This window comes from Chiloscyllium plagiosum, unplaced genomic scaffold, assembly GCF_037043375.1.
Source record: "Chiloscyllium plagiosum isolate Xiang-an unplaced genomic scaffold, Cpla_swu_hap1 HiC_scaffold_23, whole genome shotgun sequence".
NCBI classification, from domain to species: Eukaryota; Metazoa; Chordata; class Chondrichthyes; order Orectolobiformes; family Hemiscylliidae; genus Chiloscyllium; species Chiloscyllium plagiosum.
In genome coordinates, this window is record NW_028270161.1 from 58,346,322 (window position 1) to 58,367,024 (window position 20,703).

General features: G+C 43.8%; 1 protein-coding gene across 1 annotated transcript in view; it reads right to left on the minus strand.

Annotated features, from left to right (window-relative positions):
• LOC122561441 (uncharacterized) overlaps window positions 1-20,703 on the minus strand; it is a 154,714-nt gene that overhangs the window by 22,919 nt on the left and 111,092 nt on the right. The window contains exon 15 of the mRNA XM_043713183.2: window positions 20,258-20,374. Within this exon, the coding sequence (XP_043569118.2) occupies window positions 20,258-20,374 (117 nt within the window). The remainder of the gene's footprint in view (window positions 1-20,257; window positions 20,375-20,703) is intronic.

The following is a 20,703-nucleotide window of genomic DNA, read 5'->3' on the forward strand; positions in this document are numbered from 1 at the left end:
ATCCAATCTAGTGCTATTTGTCAGCACATGGCCCATATCCTTCTAAACCCTTCCTATTCATATACCCATCCAAATGCCTCTTAAATGCTGTAATTGTACCAGCCTCCACCACTTCCTCTGGCAGCTCATTCCATACACGCACCACCCTCTGCATGAAAAGGTTGGCCCTGAGGTCCCCTTTATATCTTTCCCCTCTCACCCTAAACCTATGCCCTCTAGTTCTAGATTCCCTCACCCCAGGGAAAAGACTTTGCCTATTTATCCTATCAGACGCCCCTCATGATTTTGTAAACCTCTATAAGGTCACCCCTCAGTCTCCGACGGGTCCAGGGAAAACAGCCACAGCCTGTTCAGCCTCTCCCTAAAGTTCAAATCCTCCAACCCTGGCAACATCCTTGTCAATCCTTTCTGAACCCTTTCAAGTTTCACAACATCTTTCCGATAGGAAGGAGACCAGAACTGCATGCAATATTCCAACAGTGGCCTAACCAATGTCCTGTGCAGCTGCAACATGACCTCCCAACTCCTGTACTCAATACTCTGACCAGTAAAGGAAATGATAGCAAACACCGTCTTCACTATCCTATCTACCTGCGACTCTACTTTCAAGGAACTATGAACCTGCATTCCAAGGTCCCTTTGTTCAGCAACAGACCCCAGGACCTTCCTATTAAGTGTGTAAGTCCGGGTCTTGATGTAAATGTAGTGTACAAACCCAAATTAGAAAGGAATGTAATTTTCTTTAGAAAGGAATGTAATTTTCGATTGAACAAGATGCAAATTCAAAATCTGTTTTTTCAAATAAACAAATGTCTTGGATGAAATGCTTATTTGAAGATACATTCTATTTTGCTGAAAAAAAACCATACAATTGGTAGTCACAGTCAGTTAGTGTGGCATTTTAAAAATTCTTGCTTTCAGAACAAAACTCGGAGGCAGATTATGAACTAGGTCTCACACCAATAAGACAGTGTCTGACCTGAAATCTCTTCTTTTGTAAGTCTGCTTGATTGAAGTTTGGAAAGTTAGGCAGACACTAATAAAACTTTTAATTATCTCGGGGCAGTGACTTTAAACAGATTCTGAACTTGCATCTTAATCAATCGAAACTTGCGTCACCTTTCTAACAGAGTTCTCTATCAGCCATTTTAGGTTTGTTCATTCCACTTACACCAATTGTATTATTCTTTGATGTCTCTGCTTATAAACTCAGTGTCTGTGGGCCCTCTCTCATTGCACGTGACGAAGGACCATTGGTCCAAAAGCTTGTGATTTCAAATAAAACTGTTGGACTATAACCTGGTGTCGTATGATTTTTGACTATGTTTCAGTTAAATCATGGTTTGGAGATGCCGGAGTTGGACTGGGGTGTACAAAGTTAAAAATCACACAACACCAGGTTATAGTCCAACAGGTTTAATTGAAAGCACACTAGCTTTCGGAGCGACGCTCCTTCACCTGGCGAAGGAGCAGCACTCCGAAAGCTAGTGCTTCCAATAACCTGGTGTTGTGTGATTTTTAACTCAGTTAAATCACTTCTGGCTCTCTGAACTCCAGAGGATACAGGCTCAGCCACTCTAGCCTTTCCTTATAAGGTAATCCACTCATTCCATGCTATTAGCCTGGTAAACCTTCTCTGAACTGCTTCTAATGCATTAATATCTTTGTGTAAATACGGTGACCAGTACAGTACTCTGGAATCAGCCTCACCAGTGTCCTGTATAAATGAATCATAAGCTTTTTACTCTTGCACTCAATTTCCTTGCAATAAAACATAACATTCTATTGGCTCCTTATGTCCTCTTCACAGCTCACATTCCTACAGTGAATATAGAATCCCTACAGTGCAGAAGCAGGCCATTCAGCCCATCAAGTTCACACGTCCGAAGAGCATCCCACCAATCCTGCATTTCCCATGGCCAATCCATCTAACCTGCACATCCTTAGATTGTGTGAGGGAATTGGAGCATCCAGAGGAAACCCACACAGACACGAGGAGAATGTGCAAACTCTACACCATTAGTCACCTGAGGCTGGAATCGAACCCAGGTCCCTGGCACTGTGAGACCATAGTGGTAACCACTGAGTGAGCATGCCACACCCCCACCCCACACTCCCCTCCCCCGCCAACATGTACATTGTGTCAACAAGAAACTGTACCATCAGTCCCTTCCAAATCAGTTATATAAATTGTGCAGAGTTAAGGCCTAATCACTGACACCTGTGACGCACCACTGATAACATCCTGCTGACCTGAAAAAGACCCATTTATTCCAATACTCTGCTTCTTGTTAACCAGCCAGTCTTCAATCCATGCCACTTTGTAAGCCCTAACGACTTGAGCTTTTATTTTCTGCAATAATCTCATTGTGGCACCTTATCAAATGCTTTCTGGAAATCTAAATGTAGTTTATCTACTGGTTCCTCTTTATCTACAACACAAGCTACTTCTTAAAAAAACCTCCATAAATTAGTTAAACATAATTTCCCTTTAACAAAACCAAGTTGTCTCTATCTGATTACCTTGAACTTGTCCTGTTATAATACCTTTAATAATAGCTTCTAATACTTTCCCTACGACAAAGGTTATGCTAACTGGCCTGTAGATTCCTGCTTGCTGCCTCCCTGAATAAATGAGCTGTTTTTCCAATCTAAAAGGACTTTCCCCAAATTGAATGAGTTTTGAATTCCTGAAGAAGGGCTTATGCCCGAAACGTCGATTCTCCTGTTCCCTGGATGCTGCCTGACCTGCTGCGCTTTTCCAGCAACACATTTCCAGCTCTGATCTCCAGCATCTGCAGACCTCATTTTCTCCTCCTTTTGGGAAATTAAGACTAACACATCAATGATTATATTGCTGCTTCTTTTAAAACCCCAGGATGAAATCTATCAGGATCTGGGAACTTGTCAACTCACAATTCTAACAATTTATTCAGTACCAACGCCCTGATAATTGTAATTTTCCTGAGCTTCTCCCTCCTTCTCAACGCCTGATTCACAGCCATTTCCAGGATGCTACATGCATCCTCTCTAGTGAAAACCAATTCAAAATATCTGTATATTCCACCAGCCATCTCTATCCTCCCATTACTAATTCCCCAGACTCACTTTCTATTGCAGCAACACTTACTTTATTAACTCTTTTGGAAATATCTGAAGAAAGTTGGTTTATATTTTTGGCCAACTTTCTCTCACATTCTAATTTTTCCCTCATTTTAGTCATCTTTTATTAACTCCTTGCTGTTTCTGCTTCTTGATTTGGGGCCTAGCTCCTCACACTGGCTATGCATGACCTCTTTTCTAGTTTTACCAGTGTCATTGTGGTCTTTGACATGGACTATAACAGCTGGATTGTCCCACTCCCATTGTAAGTTCCTCTCAATCCTTAGCAGCTCAATCATGGATCTCGGGTGAGGCAAAAGGAGTGACCGAATTCACATTACAAACCTGAAGTGGGTGCAGAGAAGAGGATGTTGCCTGGGATAGAGCATCTCAGCGATGAATAGAGGCTGGATAATCTTGCGTTGTTTTCACTGGAGCAGTGAAAGCTGAGGGGGGAACTGATTGAGCTGTATTAGATGATGAGGGGCATGGACAGGGTGGAAAGAAATCAGCTATACCCCTTAGTCAAAGGGTCAAACAAGGGGGAATGTGAAAGGCAGAAGGTTTAGACGGGATTTGAGGAAAATCTTCTTCATTCAGAAGATAATGGGGGTCTTGAATGGAAGGGTAGCTTCATAACCTCTAAAAAGTCCTGGATAAACACTTGAAGGGTCATAACATTCAAGGCTATGGGCCTAAGGCAGGTAAGTGGGACTAGTGTAGGTAGTTATTTTTGGCAGTTCAGACTCAATATACTGTGTGATTATATGAAACCTGTCTGACTGGACTGAATTGAGTCTTGTTTTCACTCTCTCCCACTCCCACTGGGTTTGACACTCGAGGATTTGTACCACTGCAATTACCTTTTTCTCTTCTACCTAACTGTTCCTTTCTCTCTCATAACTAACCCCCCTCCTCTAACTAGTATAACCTCCACTAACTGGCACAGTGCATAGTAACATAGAATATCAGATCAGGAGGAGGTCAATTGACACTTGGAGCATGCCGCACCATTCAGTATGATCATGGCTTATCCCTGTTCCCGCTTTCTCCCTATATTCTTCAATCCCTTTAGCTCTAAGAACTATATCTATTTCCTTTTTGAAAACATTCACTGTTTTGGTCTCAACTACTTTCTGTGGCAGAAAATTCCATAGGGTCACCTCATGTCTATCCAAACATAGGACCTATAGGAAAACAACGCATATGGACCAAATATTGAACTACAAAAGCAATCATCCCAACATCCACAAACGAAGTTGCATCAGAACATTATTCCAATGAGCCACTACACACTGCAGCACAGAGGAACTACACAGAGCAGAGGAAAGTCACCTATATAGTGTATTCAAAATGATCAGATACCCAATGAACACAGTCCGCAGCAACAAAACCAAACAAGCAGACAAAACACGTCCAGAAACCCTAGCCACTCTCCCCTACATTAAAGACATCTTGGAAATGACTGCCAGACTACTCAGACCCCTTGGCATCATGGTAGCCCACAAACCCACTATCACATTAAAACAGCAGCTAATGAACTTGAAAGACCCTATACAGACAACAAGCAAAATTAATGTTACTTACAAAATACTGTGCAAGGACTGTAACAAACAGTACATTGGACAAACAGGCAGACAACCAGCCACCAGGATGCATGAACACCAACTAGGCACAAAACGACATGACCCACTCTCACTAGTATACTTACATACAGATAAGGAAGGACACCACTTTGATTGGGACAACACATCCATGCTAGGACAAGCCAAACAGACACACACCAGAATTTCTAAAAGCATGGCATTCCAACTAGAACTCTATCAACAAACACATCGAGTTAGACCCCATCTACCACCCCCTGAGAAAAAGAACCGGAGATGATGTCACCACAGGAAATAGATGTTTTGTTGGTGCTAGTTGAAGGATGCATATTGAGCACAAGGAGACCATAAACACAAAATGCAAGTTCTGGAGACAGTCAACAGATCTGGCTGCATTTCTGGAGAGAGAAACAGAGTTAATGTTTCGAGTTGATAACATGTCATTACAATGGGAAGGGGTTGGAGTGCTTCATTTAACAATGTCATTTTTCTTGACAAACAGCAATAAGTGGGAGAATTGATTCATCTGTTATTGGTGGCTTTAGTGGAAAGAGAAATATTGACCAGGACACTGGGAAAGATCCTGACTTGATTTGTGAATTTAATTTTGTGCATATCTTAGAATCACATGAGAAATCCAACGAGGTCTATCTCAAATTGGGAAGTTCCTGGTGAGAGTCTTGCTAGGTGGCAGAGTTCCCAATACTGGAGATTACTGCTTGACCTTAATGATCTTATTAATTGTGCACCTCATCTCATGAACAAGGGTTGAGGCCACAGGGTAATGATCCCGGCCAGGGATTAGGTTTGGAGGTAGGTGAGCACTTTAGTGATAATGACTACAATTCGGTTATGTTTACTTTAGCGATGGAAAGGGCTAGGTATATACTGCAGGGCAAGAGTTATTACTGGGGCAATTATGATGCGATTAGGCAAGATTGAGGATGCATAGGATGGGGAAGGAAACTGTAGGGGATGGGCACAACTGAAATGTGGTGCTTATTCAAGGAAGAGCTACTGCGTGTCCTTGATAAGTATGTACCTGTCAGGCAGGGAGGAAGGGTTGAGCGAGGGAGCCGTGGTTTGTTAAAGAATTGAATCTCTTGCCAAGAGAAAGAAGAAAGCTGATGTTAGGATGAGACATGAACACTCAGTTAGGGCGCTTGAGAGTTACAAGTTAGCCAGGAAAGACCTAAAGAGAGAACTAAGAAGAGTCAGGAGGGGACATGAGAAGTCTTTGGCAGATAGAATCAAGAAAAACCCTAAAGTTTTCTACAGGTATGTCAGGAATAAAAGAATGATTAGAGAAAGGATAATAGTGGGAATGCTTGCGTGGAGTCTGAGGAGATTGGAGAAGTGCTGGATGAATATTTTTCTTCAGTATTCACACTGGAAAAAGACAATGTTGTCAAGGAGAATACTGAGATACAAGCTACTAGATTAGGTGGGATTGAAGTTCAAAAGGAGAACAAGGTTCATAAGGTGTTAGCAATTCTGGAAAGTGTGAAAATAGATAAATTCCCTGGGCTGGATGGGATTTATCCTAGAATTCTCTGGGAAGCCAGGGAGGAGATTGCAGAGCCTTTGGTTTTGATCTTTATGCCATTGTTGTCTACAGGAATAATGCCAGAAGATTGGAGGTTAGCAAACGTTGTCCCCTTATTCAAGGAGGGGGGGTAGAGACAACCCTGGTAATTATAAACCAGTGAGCCTTACTTTAATGTAGGTAATGTGTTGGAAAATGTTATAAGAGATAGAATTTATAATCATCGAGACAGGAACAAGTTGATTAGTGATAGTCAACATGGTTTTGTGAAGGGTAGGTCGTACCTCACAAACCTTATTGTGTTCTTTGAGATAGTGACCAAACAGCTGGATAAGGGTAAAGCAATTTCTATGGTGTATATGGGTTTCAGTAAGGCATTCAATAAGGTTCCCCACAGTAGGCTAATGCACAAAATACAGAGGCATGGGATTGAGGGCGATTTAGCGGTTTGGATCAGAAATTGGTTACTGAGAAAAGACTGTTGGTGGCTGATGGGAAATGTTCATCCTGGAGTTCAGTTACTAGGATCTGCTTTGGGGTCACTGCTGTTTGCCATTTTTATAAATGACCTAGATGAGGGCATATAAGGATGGGTTTCGTAAATTTGCGGATGACCCTAAGGTCAGTGGAGCTGTGGATAGTGCTGAAGGCTGTTGCAGGTTACAGAAGAACATAGATAAGCTGCAGAGCTGGGCTGAGAGGTGGCAAATGGACTTTAATGCAGAAAGGTGTGAGGTAATTCACTTTGGAAGGAACAGCAGGAATGCAGAGTACTGGGCTAATGGTTAGATTATTGGTAGTATAGATGAGCAGAGAGATTTCAGTGTCCATGTACATAGACCCCTGAAAGTTGCCACCCAGATTGATACGGTTGTTAAGAAGGTGTGTTAGCTTTTATTAGTATAGGGATTGAGTTACGGAGCCACAAGGTCATGTTGCAGCTGTACAAAACTCTGCTGCAGCCGCATTTGGAGTATTGCATACAGTTCTGGTTACCGCATTATAGGAAGGATGTGGGAGCTTTGGAAAGAATTCAAAGGAGGTTCACTAGGATGTTGCCTGGTATGGAGGGAAGGTTTTATGAGGAAAGGCTGAGGGACTTGAGGATGTTTTCGTTCAAGAGAAGAAGCTTGAGAGGTGACGTATTGAATTGAATTTATTGTCATGTGTACCATAATCAGAGGGTTAGATAGGGTGGACCCTTTTCCACGTATGTCAATGGCTAGCATGAGGGGACATAGCTTTAAATTGAGAGGTGATAGATACAGGACAGATGTCAGAGGTAGTTTCTTTACTCAGAGAGTAGTAAGGGTATGGAACTGCCTGCAACAGTCGTAGACTCGCTAACTTTAAGGGCTTTTTTTAGATTAGATTAGATTACTTACAGTGTGGAAACAGGCCCTTCGGCCCAACAAGTCCACACCGACCCATCATAGCGCAACCCACCCAGACCCATTCCCCTAGATTTACCCCTTCACCTAACACTACGGGCAATTTAGCATGGCCAATTCACCCAACCTGCACATTTTTGGACTGTGGGAGGAAACCGGAGCACCCGTAGGAAACCCACGCAGACACGGGGAGAACGTGCAAACTCCACACAGAGAGTCGCCTGAGGCGGGAACTGAACACAGGTCTCTGTCGCTGTGAGGCAGCAGTGCTAACCACTGTGCCACCGTGCCACCCACAATGGTCATTGGATAGGCATATGGATGATAATGGAATAGTATAAGATAGATGGGCTTCAAATTGGTTCCACAGGTCAGCACAACATCAAGGGCCGAAGGGCCTGTACTGCGCTGTAATGTTTTATGTTCTATTATTATGCAGTTTCCTGTCCTCCTGCCGGTTGCAAGCAAATCAGACACAACATGGAAGTTAAAACAAGACCTGGTGACTTCAGCTCTGCCTCACGGCACATCTCCAATCCATTAACAGGACGCTTCTGTCCTTCAGAGCAGTGTCCCGGAAATTCTCGTTGCAATGCTGCAGCAAGGACACTGTGTGCTCAGGGACAGACACTCTGCTCAGGGATTGGACCAGGCTGCATCTCTGGGCTCTTCGCCTGCTCCCATGGTGCTCACTCACTCTGAGCCTACCTGGATGCCCATAGCATCCCTGCCTTTGTGCATAAGTCCCCTCAGCCAGAGATTCCAGGCTCATTGAACTACTGCAGTGCTGTGCTATTTAGCAGGCCATTGTCATGGTTGTCAGCACACCTCAGTCAAGTCCAGTGGAATAGCCTTTGCTCAGGGGCTTATGGCACAGCATTAGACACAGTCAGTCAGTCAGTCACTCAGGCAGTAGTTGTCAGCATCTTTCTCCCATAAAGGGCTGAGAAGCCAAATATCGGACACCCTAACAAAAGTTTTCATTCTTTCAACCTTATTCTGATCTGTTTACCTCAAAGGCAGAAGCAGGTATTCAGGGTGATGAAAGCGGTGGCACAGCTGAGTGAGCAGACAGTGTGGACGGCATCCAGGGTGAGAAGTTAGCTGTTAGGGTGGCAGACAGCGAGTGAGGGAAGATGTTGCTTTAATAGTGACAGAGGTAGAGCATGGGTATTGGTGGCAGGTGGGCAAAGTAGGACAGATAGAATGAGTGTGAGGCATCGGAGAGAAGGTGGTGACATGATGGTGAGTTGAGAGAAACACTCATAACATCAAGGCCAAACTCAACTGAGTGTGGCATTAAGGAGCCTAAGCAAAACTGCAATCAATGGATGTCAGGGCACAAACTCTCCACTAGTTGGCGTCATACTGGCACATAGGACAATGTTAAAAATCACACAACACCAGATTATAATCCAACAGGTTTGTTTGGAAGCACTAACTTTCAGAGTGCAAGCACATATGCACACACACTCTTGCATACTCATACACTCACTCAAACCCTCTCTCACAGACACACAACCCCCACAGTCACAACCACATACACATCCTCTCACAGGCTTATACTCTGTCCCATTCACGCATACACACTCTACCAAGCATGCACACACGCAAACACACACTCTCTCATGTCCACTCACACTCTCATGCACATACTTACATGCGTGCACCCACACTCTCTCTCTTTCACACTTGCATATACACATTTGCGTGAATTTGCATTTGCAGAATTCTATTTGCGGACACATTCTATTTTGCTCAAAAAGCACACAATCTGCAGGCATGTAACATTTTATAAATTCCTACTTTGGAACCAGTCTGGCTCAAGATTGGGATACAAACAGACTTTAACCTCACACCTTTAATGCATTGTCTGAGCTTTATTTATAAAACCTTAAGTTATCTCAAGAACCTGACTTGAAAGAAGTTCTGGGATTTACATATTAATGAACCGAAGCCTGCAATCCATTCTGAAAGATGATAGACTTAATAGCAACCTAGGTTTGTTCAATATATCATTTCAGTTGCATGACACTATAATCTTTTGCTATAAATTCTGTGTCTTATGATCCTCTCCACAAGCACCTGATGAAGCAGCAGTGCTCCAAAAGCTAGTGCTTCCAAATATACCTGCTGGACTATAACATAGTGTTGTGCGATTTTTAACTTTGTCCAACCCAGTCCAACACCGGCTCCTCCACAACATAGAACGATGGTAGTGGTTGTTGGGGATCAGTCATCTCAGCTGCAGGATATCTCTGTAGAAGTTCCTCAGTGTAGGGCCGAGGTCCCGAACATCTTCAGGTGCTTCTTCAATGACCTTCCCTCCATCATAAGGACAGAAGTGGGGGATGTTCACTGATGATTGCACAGTGTTCAGCACCATTCATGATTCCTCAGATACTGAAGCAGTCTGTGCTCAAATGCAACAAGATCTAGACAATATCCAGGCTCAGCTGACAATTGGCAAGTAACATTCATACCATACAAATGCCAGACAATGACCATCACCAATAAGAGACAATCTAAGCACTGTCCATTGACATTCAATCGTGTTAACATCACTGAATCTCCAGCTATCAACATCTGGGGGCATTACCATTGACCAGAAACTCAAGTGGACCCACCACATAAACACATTGGCTATTATACCTGGTCAGAGGCTAGGAATACTGCAAAAGGTAACTCACCTCCTCACTCCCCAAAAGCCTATCCACCACCTACAAGGCACAGGTTAGGAGTGTGTGAAATGCTCCCCACTTGCCTGTTTGGGGGGTGACTCCAACAACACTCAAGAAGCTTTGTACCATCCAAGACATAGCAGCCTGCTTGATTGGCACTACATCCACAAGCACTCACGCCCTCCACTGCCAACACTCAGTCGCAGCAGTGTGTAATATCTGCAAGGTGAACTATAGAAATTCAACAAAGATTCTTAGACAGCACCTTCCAAACACATGACCATTTCCCTCTAGATGGACAAGGGTAGCATGGGAACACCACCAACTGCAAGTTCCCCTCCAAGTCACACACCATCCTGACTCGGAAATGTATCGCAGTTCCTTCAGTGTCACTGGGTCAAAATCCTGGAATTCCCTCCCTAAGGACATCATGGGTCTAACTATGGCACATGGACTGCAGCGGTTCAAGAAGGCAACTCACCACCACCTTCTTGAGGGTTACCACAGATGGGCATAAAAGCTGGGCAGCCAATGACTCCCACATCCCACAAATGAATATAAAATAACTTCATACTGGCAGAGTGGAAAAGGATTTTGAGCTTCTTCATCCAGGCGGCTGAGACTGCATTGATCCAGGGGGAATCCTCAGACCAGGATGGTGCAGTCTGATGTTGTAGCCTCTGCTGTCAGTCCCAGCGAAGGGGGAAGTCCAGTGTCAACAGTACCATGCCCCGAAGGACCTCCAGATCCCACCCGTTCACTGGCCACTAATATTCCCTTCTCTGCCAAGCCCGGGGTAAAGGTCAGGAACTTAGAGGGCAGCTCCAGACTGACAAAGCTTGCTACAATGGATTTGTGAAGATGGTCCTGGTGCCAGGGATGCTGGTCAGTGCTGAGCTATCCTGGCAATGGTGAGTTTTTCCAGAAATGGTGAGTGGTAGAATAAGGTTAAAATCAGTAGTGAGTGGTGCCATAGGGGTTAGAGTAGGTAGTTAATGAGGCAAGTTTGATAAAATAAAGTATGGCATGAGACCTCGCAGCCAGAAACCCTCCAAAACACTCATCAAACCTCACACCTTGCCAAAAGAAAACATAAGATTCTGTCCAATGTGTCAGTCTTTCTGAATCTATCTCTGGACAGCTTTCTGTCTTCAGACGTACATGTGTATAATTATAAAACAGAATTATTGGCTTTCAATTGTAATATATTATGACAATTAATTGACAGTCGCCAAAGGGAATGGAGAAGCTAACTTTTACAAATCACAGATTTCCATCTTTCTCTGAGATTTCTGACCCGAATTCAATGATGGTTTTAATTATAAAAACATGAGCTTCTTCTGCCCTCTCAGCATCTCTACAGCAGACCCAGGCTGGCTATAGTTCCCATCGAAACCCACATCCTGAACCCACATCCTGAACCCAGCTGACTGAAAGGATTCCAAGATAAAGTTTATTCCAGTTGTTTGGAGGATTCAGACTTTCCCAGAACCATCCAGTTCTTAGCAGCTTGGGATCTAGCAGCAAACTCAAAGCTGCAAGAGATTGTTTCAGCTCATTTATAATTGTTTTAATAGGGAGTTTTTCAGCTTGACGTCAGGCATGGTAATTTGCTCTCAGAGTGAAACGCTCTTGCAATTTGGCATCACCCTCAAAGCACCATTGACCCACATCATAGCTCTGATTAGGGTAAAAAATCACAGCTCCACCTATATCAGAGTGTGCATTCCCATTCTCCACACTGTTTCCCTGCAACACACCTACTCATTTGCCTTAAATTCAGGGCTGTGTTGTACTATTTAGAGAGAGTTACACTAAGATTTTAAAACATTTATTATGGGAAGTGGGCATCACTGGCTGGATCAGCATTTATTGCCCGTCCCTAGTTCCCCTTGAGAAGATGGTGGTGAACTGCCTTCTTGAACCGCTGCAGTCCAGGTGCTGTGGGGTGACCCACAATGCCATTAGGGAGGGAATTCCAAGATTTTGACCCAGTGACAGTGAAGGAATAGCGATATATTTCCAAGTCAGGATGATGAGTGGCTTGGAGGGGAACTTGCAGGAGCTGGTGTTCCCATGTATCTGCTGCCCTTGTCCTTTCAGATGGGAATGGTTATGGGTTTGGGAGGTGCTGTCTGTGGATCTGCAGGGCATCTTGTAGTTGGTACACACTGCTGCTACTGTGCATTGGTCGTGGGGGGAGTGGATGCTTGTGGATGTCGTGTCAATCAAGTGGGCAGCTTTGTCCTGGACAGTGTCAAGCTTCTTGAGTGTTGATGGAGCTACACCCATCCAGGCAAGTGGGGAGTATTCCATCACACTCCTGACTTGCAACTTGTAGATGGTGGATCGACTTTGGGGAGTCAGGAGGTGAGTTACTCACTGTAGTACTCCTAGCCGCTGTATTTATATGGAGAGTCCATTTCAGCTTGTGGTCATTGGTAATCCCCCAGAACGTTAATAGTGAGGGATTCAGTTATGGTAACAACATTGAATGTCAGCTTTTGAATGCCCTAAGATTTAGAAATGTACAATAGCAATGTACATCTTTGTGTTTTAAACATTCAAATTCTGTCACTAGAGATTTAAACCTGGTGCTGCTGAATTCAAAACCAGCATTGTCACTCTCCTCCGTATATTCACTGTGCAGGTTTCTAGGCAAATCTCATTTTCCACGCAAAGTCTGATTTTCAGAAATAAATTCCAGGATTAACTAGAAATCACAGTAAACAATGCAGCTACAGGTTCCCACATCTTCTAATAACGCCAGTGATGGTGTACTAATTTGCCAATGACAGAAAGGTTGATAGCAATGTCAAGAATGGAGGTGGAAGCGTAACATCACAGTGATATTGAAAGATTAGGCAAGCGGTCAAAACTGTGACAAACGATTGCAAAGGTAAAGTCATCCATCTCCGAAACCCTAAAAGGCTGGGACTTTCCACAATAAAATCAGTGAAAATTCAGAGAGGGGTGTGAGGTGGGATTGCAGTGCCCCAGGTACATAATTAGTTAAAATGTCAAGACCAGGACGAGAAAATAATCAAAAGGACCTTTTGGAATGCCGGCATTTATATCAGGAATACAAGATGGGAGAAGTCATGCTTCAGTGATGAGCCCTGGTTAGATCATACCTTGAGGATTGTGAGTAGTTGTAGACACCTTGCCATGTGAAGGCTACACTGGAGTGTCTGCACTACAGATGTACTCAATTTGAATGATACCTTGGATTCGAGGGTTGAGCTATGAGGAGAGATGATTCAAGATGGGGTTATATTCCTTAGAAGTTAGAAGGTGACGGAGTAATTTGTTGAAAGTTTGAATGTTCAAGATCACTGATAGAAAGAGACAAACTATTTCCGCTGTTGGTAGAATCTAGGCCAATCAGCCCTCAAGCTTACTACATTTAATTAGATTCTGACTGATCGACATCATCTACCTTCCCACACTATCGTCACGTCCCTGATGTCATTAGTCTCCAAAAACCTATTGTCTTCTGTCTTCGAACTTACTCAATGATTGAGCTTCCACAGCCCTCCGTGGAGGAGAATTCCAAAGATTCACCAAACTCAGAGGGAAGAGATATTCCCCACCCATTGAGGTCTTAAATAGCTGATCTTACCTTGAGATTATTTCTCCTGGTTTCTGAGTCACCATAGAGTCATACAGTCATAGAGATGTACAGCACGGGAACAGACCCTTCGGTCCAACCCGTCCATGCCGACCAGATATCCCAACCCAATCTAGTCCCACCTGCCAGCATCCGTCCCATATCTCTCCAAACCCGTCCTATTCATATGAGGAGAAAGTGAGGACTGCAGATGCTGGAGATCAGAGCTGAAAATGTGTTGTTGGAAAAGCGCAGCAGGTCAGGCAGCACCCAAGAGCATCCTGAAGAAGGGCTCATGCCCGAAACGTCGATTCTCCTGCTCCTTGGATACTGCCTGACCTGTTGCGCTTTTCCAGCAACACATTTTCAGCTTCCTACTCATATACCCATCCAGATGCCTTTTAAATGTTGCAATTGTACTAGCCACCACCACTTCCTCTGGCAGCTGATTCCATACACGTACCACCCTCTGTGTGAAAAAGTTGCCCCGCAGGTCTCTTTTATATCTTTCCCCTCTCACCTTAAACCTATGCCCTCTAGTTCTGGATTCCCCAACCACAGGAAAAAGACTTTGTCTGTTTATCCATGCCCCTCATAATTTTGTAAACCTCTATAAGGTCACCCCTCAGCCTCCGATGCTCCAGGGAAAACAGCCCCAGCCTGTTTAGCCTCTCCCTACAGCTCTAACCCTCCAACCCTGGCACAGGGTCTCACTGTACAACTGCAGGAAGACATGTTTCAGCCAAATTCCTTTGTGATAAAAGCCAACATACAGTTTGCCTTCCTAATTGCTTGCTACAATACGCTCATTTTCAGTAACATACGAACAAAGATACCTAGGTTTGTTTGGATGCCTGCACTTCTGAAATGCTCATTATTTAAGAAATATTCTTTCTTTCCATTTTTTCTACAAATATGGATAACATAACTTCCATGCTTAAGCCCATTCACTTCATAAATCCAACTCCTCTTGAAATCTCCTCATTTCATCCTCACAGCTTACATTCCCACAAAGATTAGTATCATCAGAAAACTCAGGAAGGTTACAATTAGTCCCCAACATTCAAATCATTGACACGGATTGTGAACAGTTGTGGATTGCACACTGACTTTTGTGGTATCCCCTTAATAATGGCCTGCCATCCTGATGATGACTTGTTTGTTCCTATCTTTTCTACCTGGCTATTGACCAATTCTCAATATACGTTCATGTATTACACCCAATCCCATCTGCTCTAATTTTATTTACTAACCTCATCCACATCCACTAGTTCACCTTTATCAATGCCAGAGGTAGCAAAAAACTCCAAAACGCTTGTGAAACACAATTTTCTTTTCAAAACTCTTTGTTGACCTGACCTCATAGAGTCATAGAGTCATACAACACAGGAACAGACCTTTTGGTCCAACCAGTCCATGCCAGACATAATCCCAAACTTAGCTAGTCCCACCTGCCTGCGTTGGCCCATATACCTCCAAACCTTTCCTATTCATTAACTTACCTAAATGTCTTTTAAACATTTTATTCTCTTGTCATTATCATAGAGTCATAAAGATGTACAGCATGGAAACAGACCCTTCGGTCTAACCCATCCATGCCGACCAGATATCCCAACCCAATCTAGTCCCACCTGCCAGCATCCGGCCCATATCCCTCCAAACCCTTCCTATTCATATACCCATCCAAATGCCTCTTAAATTTGCAATTGTACCAGCCTCCACTACGTCCTCTGGCAGCTCATTCCAAACACGTACCACCCTCTGTGTGAAAAAGTTGCCCCGCAGGTCTCTTTTATATCTTTCCCCTCTCACCTAAACCTATGCCCTCTAGTTCTGGACTCCCCGACCCCAGGGAAAATACTTTGCCTATTTACCCTATCTATGCCCCTCATAATTTTGTAAACCTCTATAAGGTCACCCCTCAGCCTCCGATGCTCCAGGGAAAACTGCCCCAGCCTGTTCAGCCTCTCCCTATAGCTCAGATCCTCCAACCCTGGCAACATCCTTGTAAATCTTTTCTGAACCCTTTCAAGTTTCACAACATCTTTCCGATAGGAAGGAGACCAGAATTGCACGTAATACTCCAACAGTGGCCTAACCAATGTCCTGTACAGCCACAACATGACCTCCCAACTCCTGTACTCAATACTCTGACCAAAAAAGGAAAGCATACCAAACGCCTTCTTCACTATTCGATCTACCTGTGACTCCACTTTTAAGGAGCTATGAACCTGCACTCCAAGGTCTCTTTGTTCAGCAGCACTCCCTAGGACCTTACCATTAAGTGTAAAAGTCCTGCTAAGATTTGCTTTCCCAAAATGTAGCACCTCGCATTTATCTGAATTAAACTCTATCTGTCACTTCTCAGCCCATTGGCCCATCTGGTCCAGATCCTGTTGAAATCTGAGGTAACCCTCTTCGCTGTTCACTACACCTCCAATTTTGGTATCATCTGCAAACTTACTAACTGTACCTCTTATGCTCGCATCCAAATCATTTATGTGAATGACAAAAAGTAGAGGGCCCAGCACCGATCCTTGTGGCACTCCACTGGTCACAGGCCTCCAGTGTGAAAAACAACCCTCCACCATCACCCTCTGTCTTCAACCTTTGAGCCAGTTCTGTATCCAAATGGCTAGTTCTCCCTGTATTCTGTGAGATCTAACCTTGCTAACCAGTCTCTCATGGGGAACCTTATCAAATGCCTTACTGTAGTCCATATAGATCACATCTACCACTCTGCCCTTATTAATCCTCTTTGTTACTTCCTCAAAAAACTCAATCAAGTTTGTGAGACACGATTTCCCATGCACAAAGCCATGTTGACTATCCCTAATCAGTCCTTGCCTTTCCAAATACATGTACATCCTGTCCCTCAGGATTCCCTCCAACAACTTGCCCACCACCGAGGTCAGGCTCACTGATCTATAATTCCCTGGTTTGTCCTTACCACCCTTCTTCAACACAAATTGCTTTCTCTGAGAAACACCAAGCAGATGGAATGCAATTGGAATGCATTATATTTTTGCCAAAAGATTTCAGATAATTATTCCATTTTAGAATAGTTAAAGAAAATACAAAAAGCCTGAGAAAACGCCAACAAATCACAGGCGGATGAAGATTAGAAAACCACCTCCTTAAACATGCATCTCCTTAACACTTCCTTGAAAAAATAATTTTGTAAAGACTAGAGAATCAAACCAATTGTAAATTCTGATCATTTGAAAGAAGTAACGTTTATGATAAACAAAATGGTGTCGCCCACCAGACTAAGTGAGGTCAAAACAATGAATCTATACAACGGGGTGGTTTTTAATACTATAACTGTACAAGGCTCTGGACAAATCACACCCAAAACATGGTACAACTCTTCCCAAAATTCAAACTCTAGAAACTGCATCCAGAGAAGGACCCACAGGATTGAATCACATCAGAAAATACGCTTCCGAAGAAATAATGGAGAAACAAGAGCTTTTTAGGACCAAACTAAAATGTTAACTCTCTTTTTTCTTGCATTGATGCTGCCCAACAATTTGAGTATTTTCAGCATCATGTGTTTAATTCATTTAAAGAAGTTATGGCACTGTCAACAGGGCTTTAAAATAAATAAGGAGGGTAAAGGGATGACTTACTTGAAGAGAGATAACACAAAGAGATGAAATGATCTGACTTTACCTTTCTCTTCTAAACTGTGTGTTCATGTCCTTTAACACAGATTCTAACATTTTCCCCATGACTGACAGGTCAAACTAACAGGACTGTGGTCTCACATTTCGAGCCAGATTTTTCAAAAGTGAAATTAAGAAATACTTTTACACACAGAGTTGGAATCATAATGAGGCAGCTGGAGAGCCACAGGAAGCCTTTTTTTCAGGAGAGTTAATTGATCTACAAACCAGTCAGGCAATGGCGAGGACACCCATGAGTCATATCCCAGAATTAAGACCCTTGTGCAGAATTCCCACTAATCAGGGGCTGGGGTCTTCTGGGTTCAGAGGTTGCTGGGGAATCCTGGAAGTTGTGGCAGGGCACCCAGGGATCACCGAGGATGCAGAACAAAGGAAAGTGATTTGTGAGGTTGGGGGCAGATGGGTCTCAGGTTGAAGGTAATGGGCAAATGATGGCAAGGGAGTCAGAAATATAGGCAGAAGGGCATGGCTGTCAGCTGGTATTACCTTGCCTGATGAAGAAATTGTGGTGTAGTGGTAATGTCACTGCGCCAGGAATCCAAAACCCAGGCAAAAATCCCAGAGACATGGGTTCAAATCCCACCATGGCAGATGGTAAAACGCAAATTCAATAAAAATCCAGGAAATGGTGGCTCAGTGGTTAGCACTGCTGCCTCACAAGGACCTGGGTTTGATTCCACATTCAAACGACTGTCTGTGTGGAGTTTGCACATTTTCCCCGTGTCTGTGTGGGTTTCCTCTGGGGTGCTTCAGTTTCCTCCCACAGTCTAAGGATGTGCAGGTTAGGTGGATTAGCTGTGGGAAATGCAGGGTTACAGGGATCAGTTGGAGTGGACTTGATGGGCTGAATGGCCTGCTTGGGATTCTATGATTCTTGAAAAAGCTGGTCTAATGATGACCACTATATCGTAAAAAAAACATCCATTTCACTTATGCACTTTAGGGAAGGAAATATGGCCTCCATGTGACTCCAGAATGACTGAAATATGGTTGACTCTAACTGCCCTCTGGGCAACTGGGGACAGGCAATAAATGCTGGTCCAGACAGTGACATCCACATCCAATTAAAAAAAGAAAGTCCCTTGATCAGGCATTGAGGGGCTTTGACTAATCTTCACAACTCTCCCAAGGTGACAAGGAGCCCACACAGTTTGACCTATCCCACACCCTGCACAGCAACAGTGACACTTGCAGCTGGTTGAATCCCAGGGCTAGAGGGATCACACCTTTAAATGGTCCTTAATTGGCCACTTACTAGCCTCGATATGCAGTGGCCAGGAAGGTTGACAAGAGCCCTTACCTACCCTCTTTCAATACCTCGTGATTGGTTGCCATTATCATCGCGGATCAATTATGCTCTTCCCATTATTCAATATATTTATTATCCTCTCCTATCTATCGTTGGTGTCCCTGGTAAGTCTCACCGTCCAGTGTTTTTTCTGTAAGCCAGTTATGACTGCATTACTGTTCTTTCATATAGTCTTCACTTCTTGCCACTATTATTGTTCATGTTGAGACTCCGAATCCAGATATTTCCTCTGCAGACCACTACTAACTGCATAAGGGAACGTGTTCATTTTCTGTCTCCCTCCTTGATTCTGGCAGTGTTACTCATGGGTCTCTACGTTGACCTACTCACTTTCAGATGTGAACCATTGCCTCTCACCCTTTTTATTTAAATACTGGGAGCGTGGAGGTCGTTGTCCTCTATTATCTTTATAAACTCAATTTCTTTCCCGGGACACCATCCCATCCCTGGTCAATACCTTTTTTTTTCATTCGTGTGACATGGACATTGCTGGCTGGTCAGCAGTAGTGGAGGGGGGACTGGGGTAGGGTCCAGGTAGGTCACCACCCCACCTAATGGTCTTCCCATCACCAAGTCTCTGCTAGAAGTTTGGAACCTGCCTTCCACAAATAGAAATTGACAGTGCGAATCCAAGGGGACCCTTGTTCCTCAGCAGTGTTTAGGGATAAGGAGATAGATCACTGGCCATGATCTCATTTATTGATGCAACCGAAGCAAGGAGTGAAACAGCCTTCTCTCTGTTACTGCACGTATCCTATCTGCATTGACATCCCTGGTCTACATCTGGAGACATGATCAGCGACTGCATGAGAACAAAGTGGTCAAACATTGGTTAAAGATACCGCCAGAGTTGATGGCCCTTCCAATGGTTGTGACAGAGTCACTCGGAAGTAGATGATCAGATCCAAACAACACCTATGAGAAATAATCACAGTGGGAACTTAAAACACGGTTCCTGTTTCTGCTTCCTTTGACTTTTAGCAACTAAAATATTGGAGACAGGGAACAAAGAAAGGGCCATTTGGAATATCAAGCAGGCATTCATGTGTTGGGTTGTGGTAAGGAACGAGTGTGTCACAATGTTGACCACATCGGCTGAGCAATGTTGGGGAGTGTCAGCAGGGTGGAAATTGGGGATGAAACCTCACAACCAACTAGAGTAGGGGCTTTCTCATCCAATCAGGGCACAGACTAGAGACGCTGGGACATACATGTTCTTGGAGCAGCATTTAATGTTTTAATTCATGGTAATCGGATTAAATGGAGAACATTTTCTGAAAGTGAACCATCGTTTGTTTTCCCACACACCCAATGCCCTCTCTTACCAGGAACATGCCAGGAGTTACGTTGTGCCGTTTGACCAGTAAGACTGGGCTTTGTCCTGTGTACTTATGGGCCGTGCCGATGCTGTACTTTAGCAGTCGAAACGAATCACTTTGACACTGATTGGAAACAGGAAATACATTTGCACAGTTAACTGAATGAGTTAAATAACTGGACATCCTGGGCTGATAATGTTATCCACAGCAACGTGCATTTGCATAGCACCGTTCTAAACAGCTACAGGAAATGGGACAACAAAGCTTTAGGAAAGGTGATTCAAACCTTGGTTAAAGGGATGAGAAGGTCCCTAAAGACCTCTAGAGATGCCAGCCTGGCCGAGCGACCGATGGTAAGGTATGGGGAGTATGGTCACAGGTACATGAGCCACGTCTCATCGTCCAGGGCGTTATACTGAGTTTGTTGAGTTCAAATCCCACCACACTGAGTG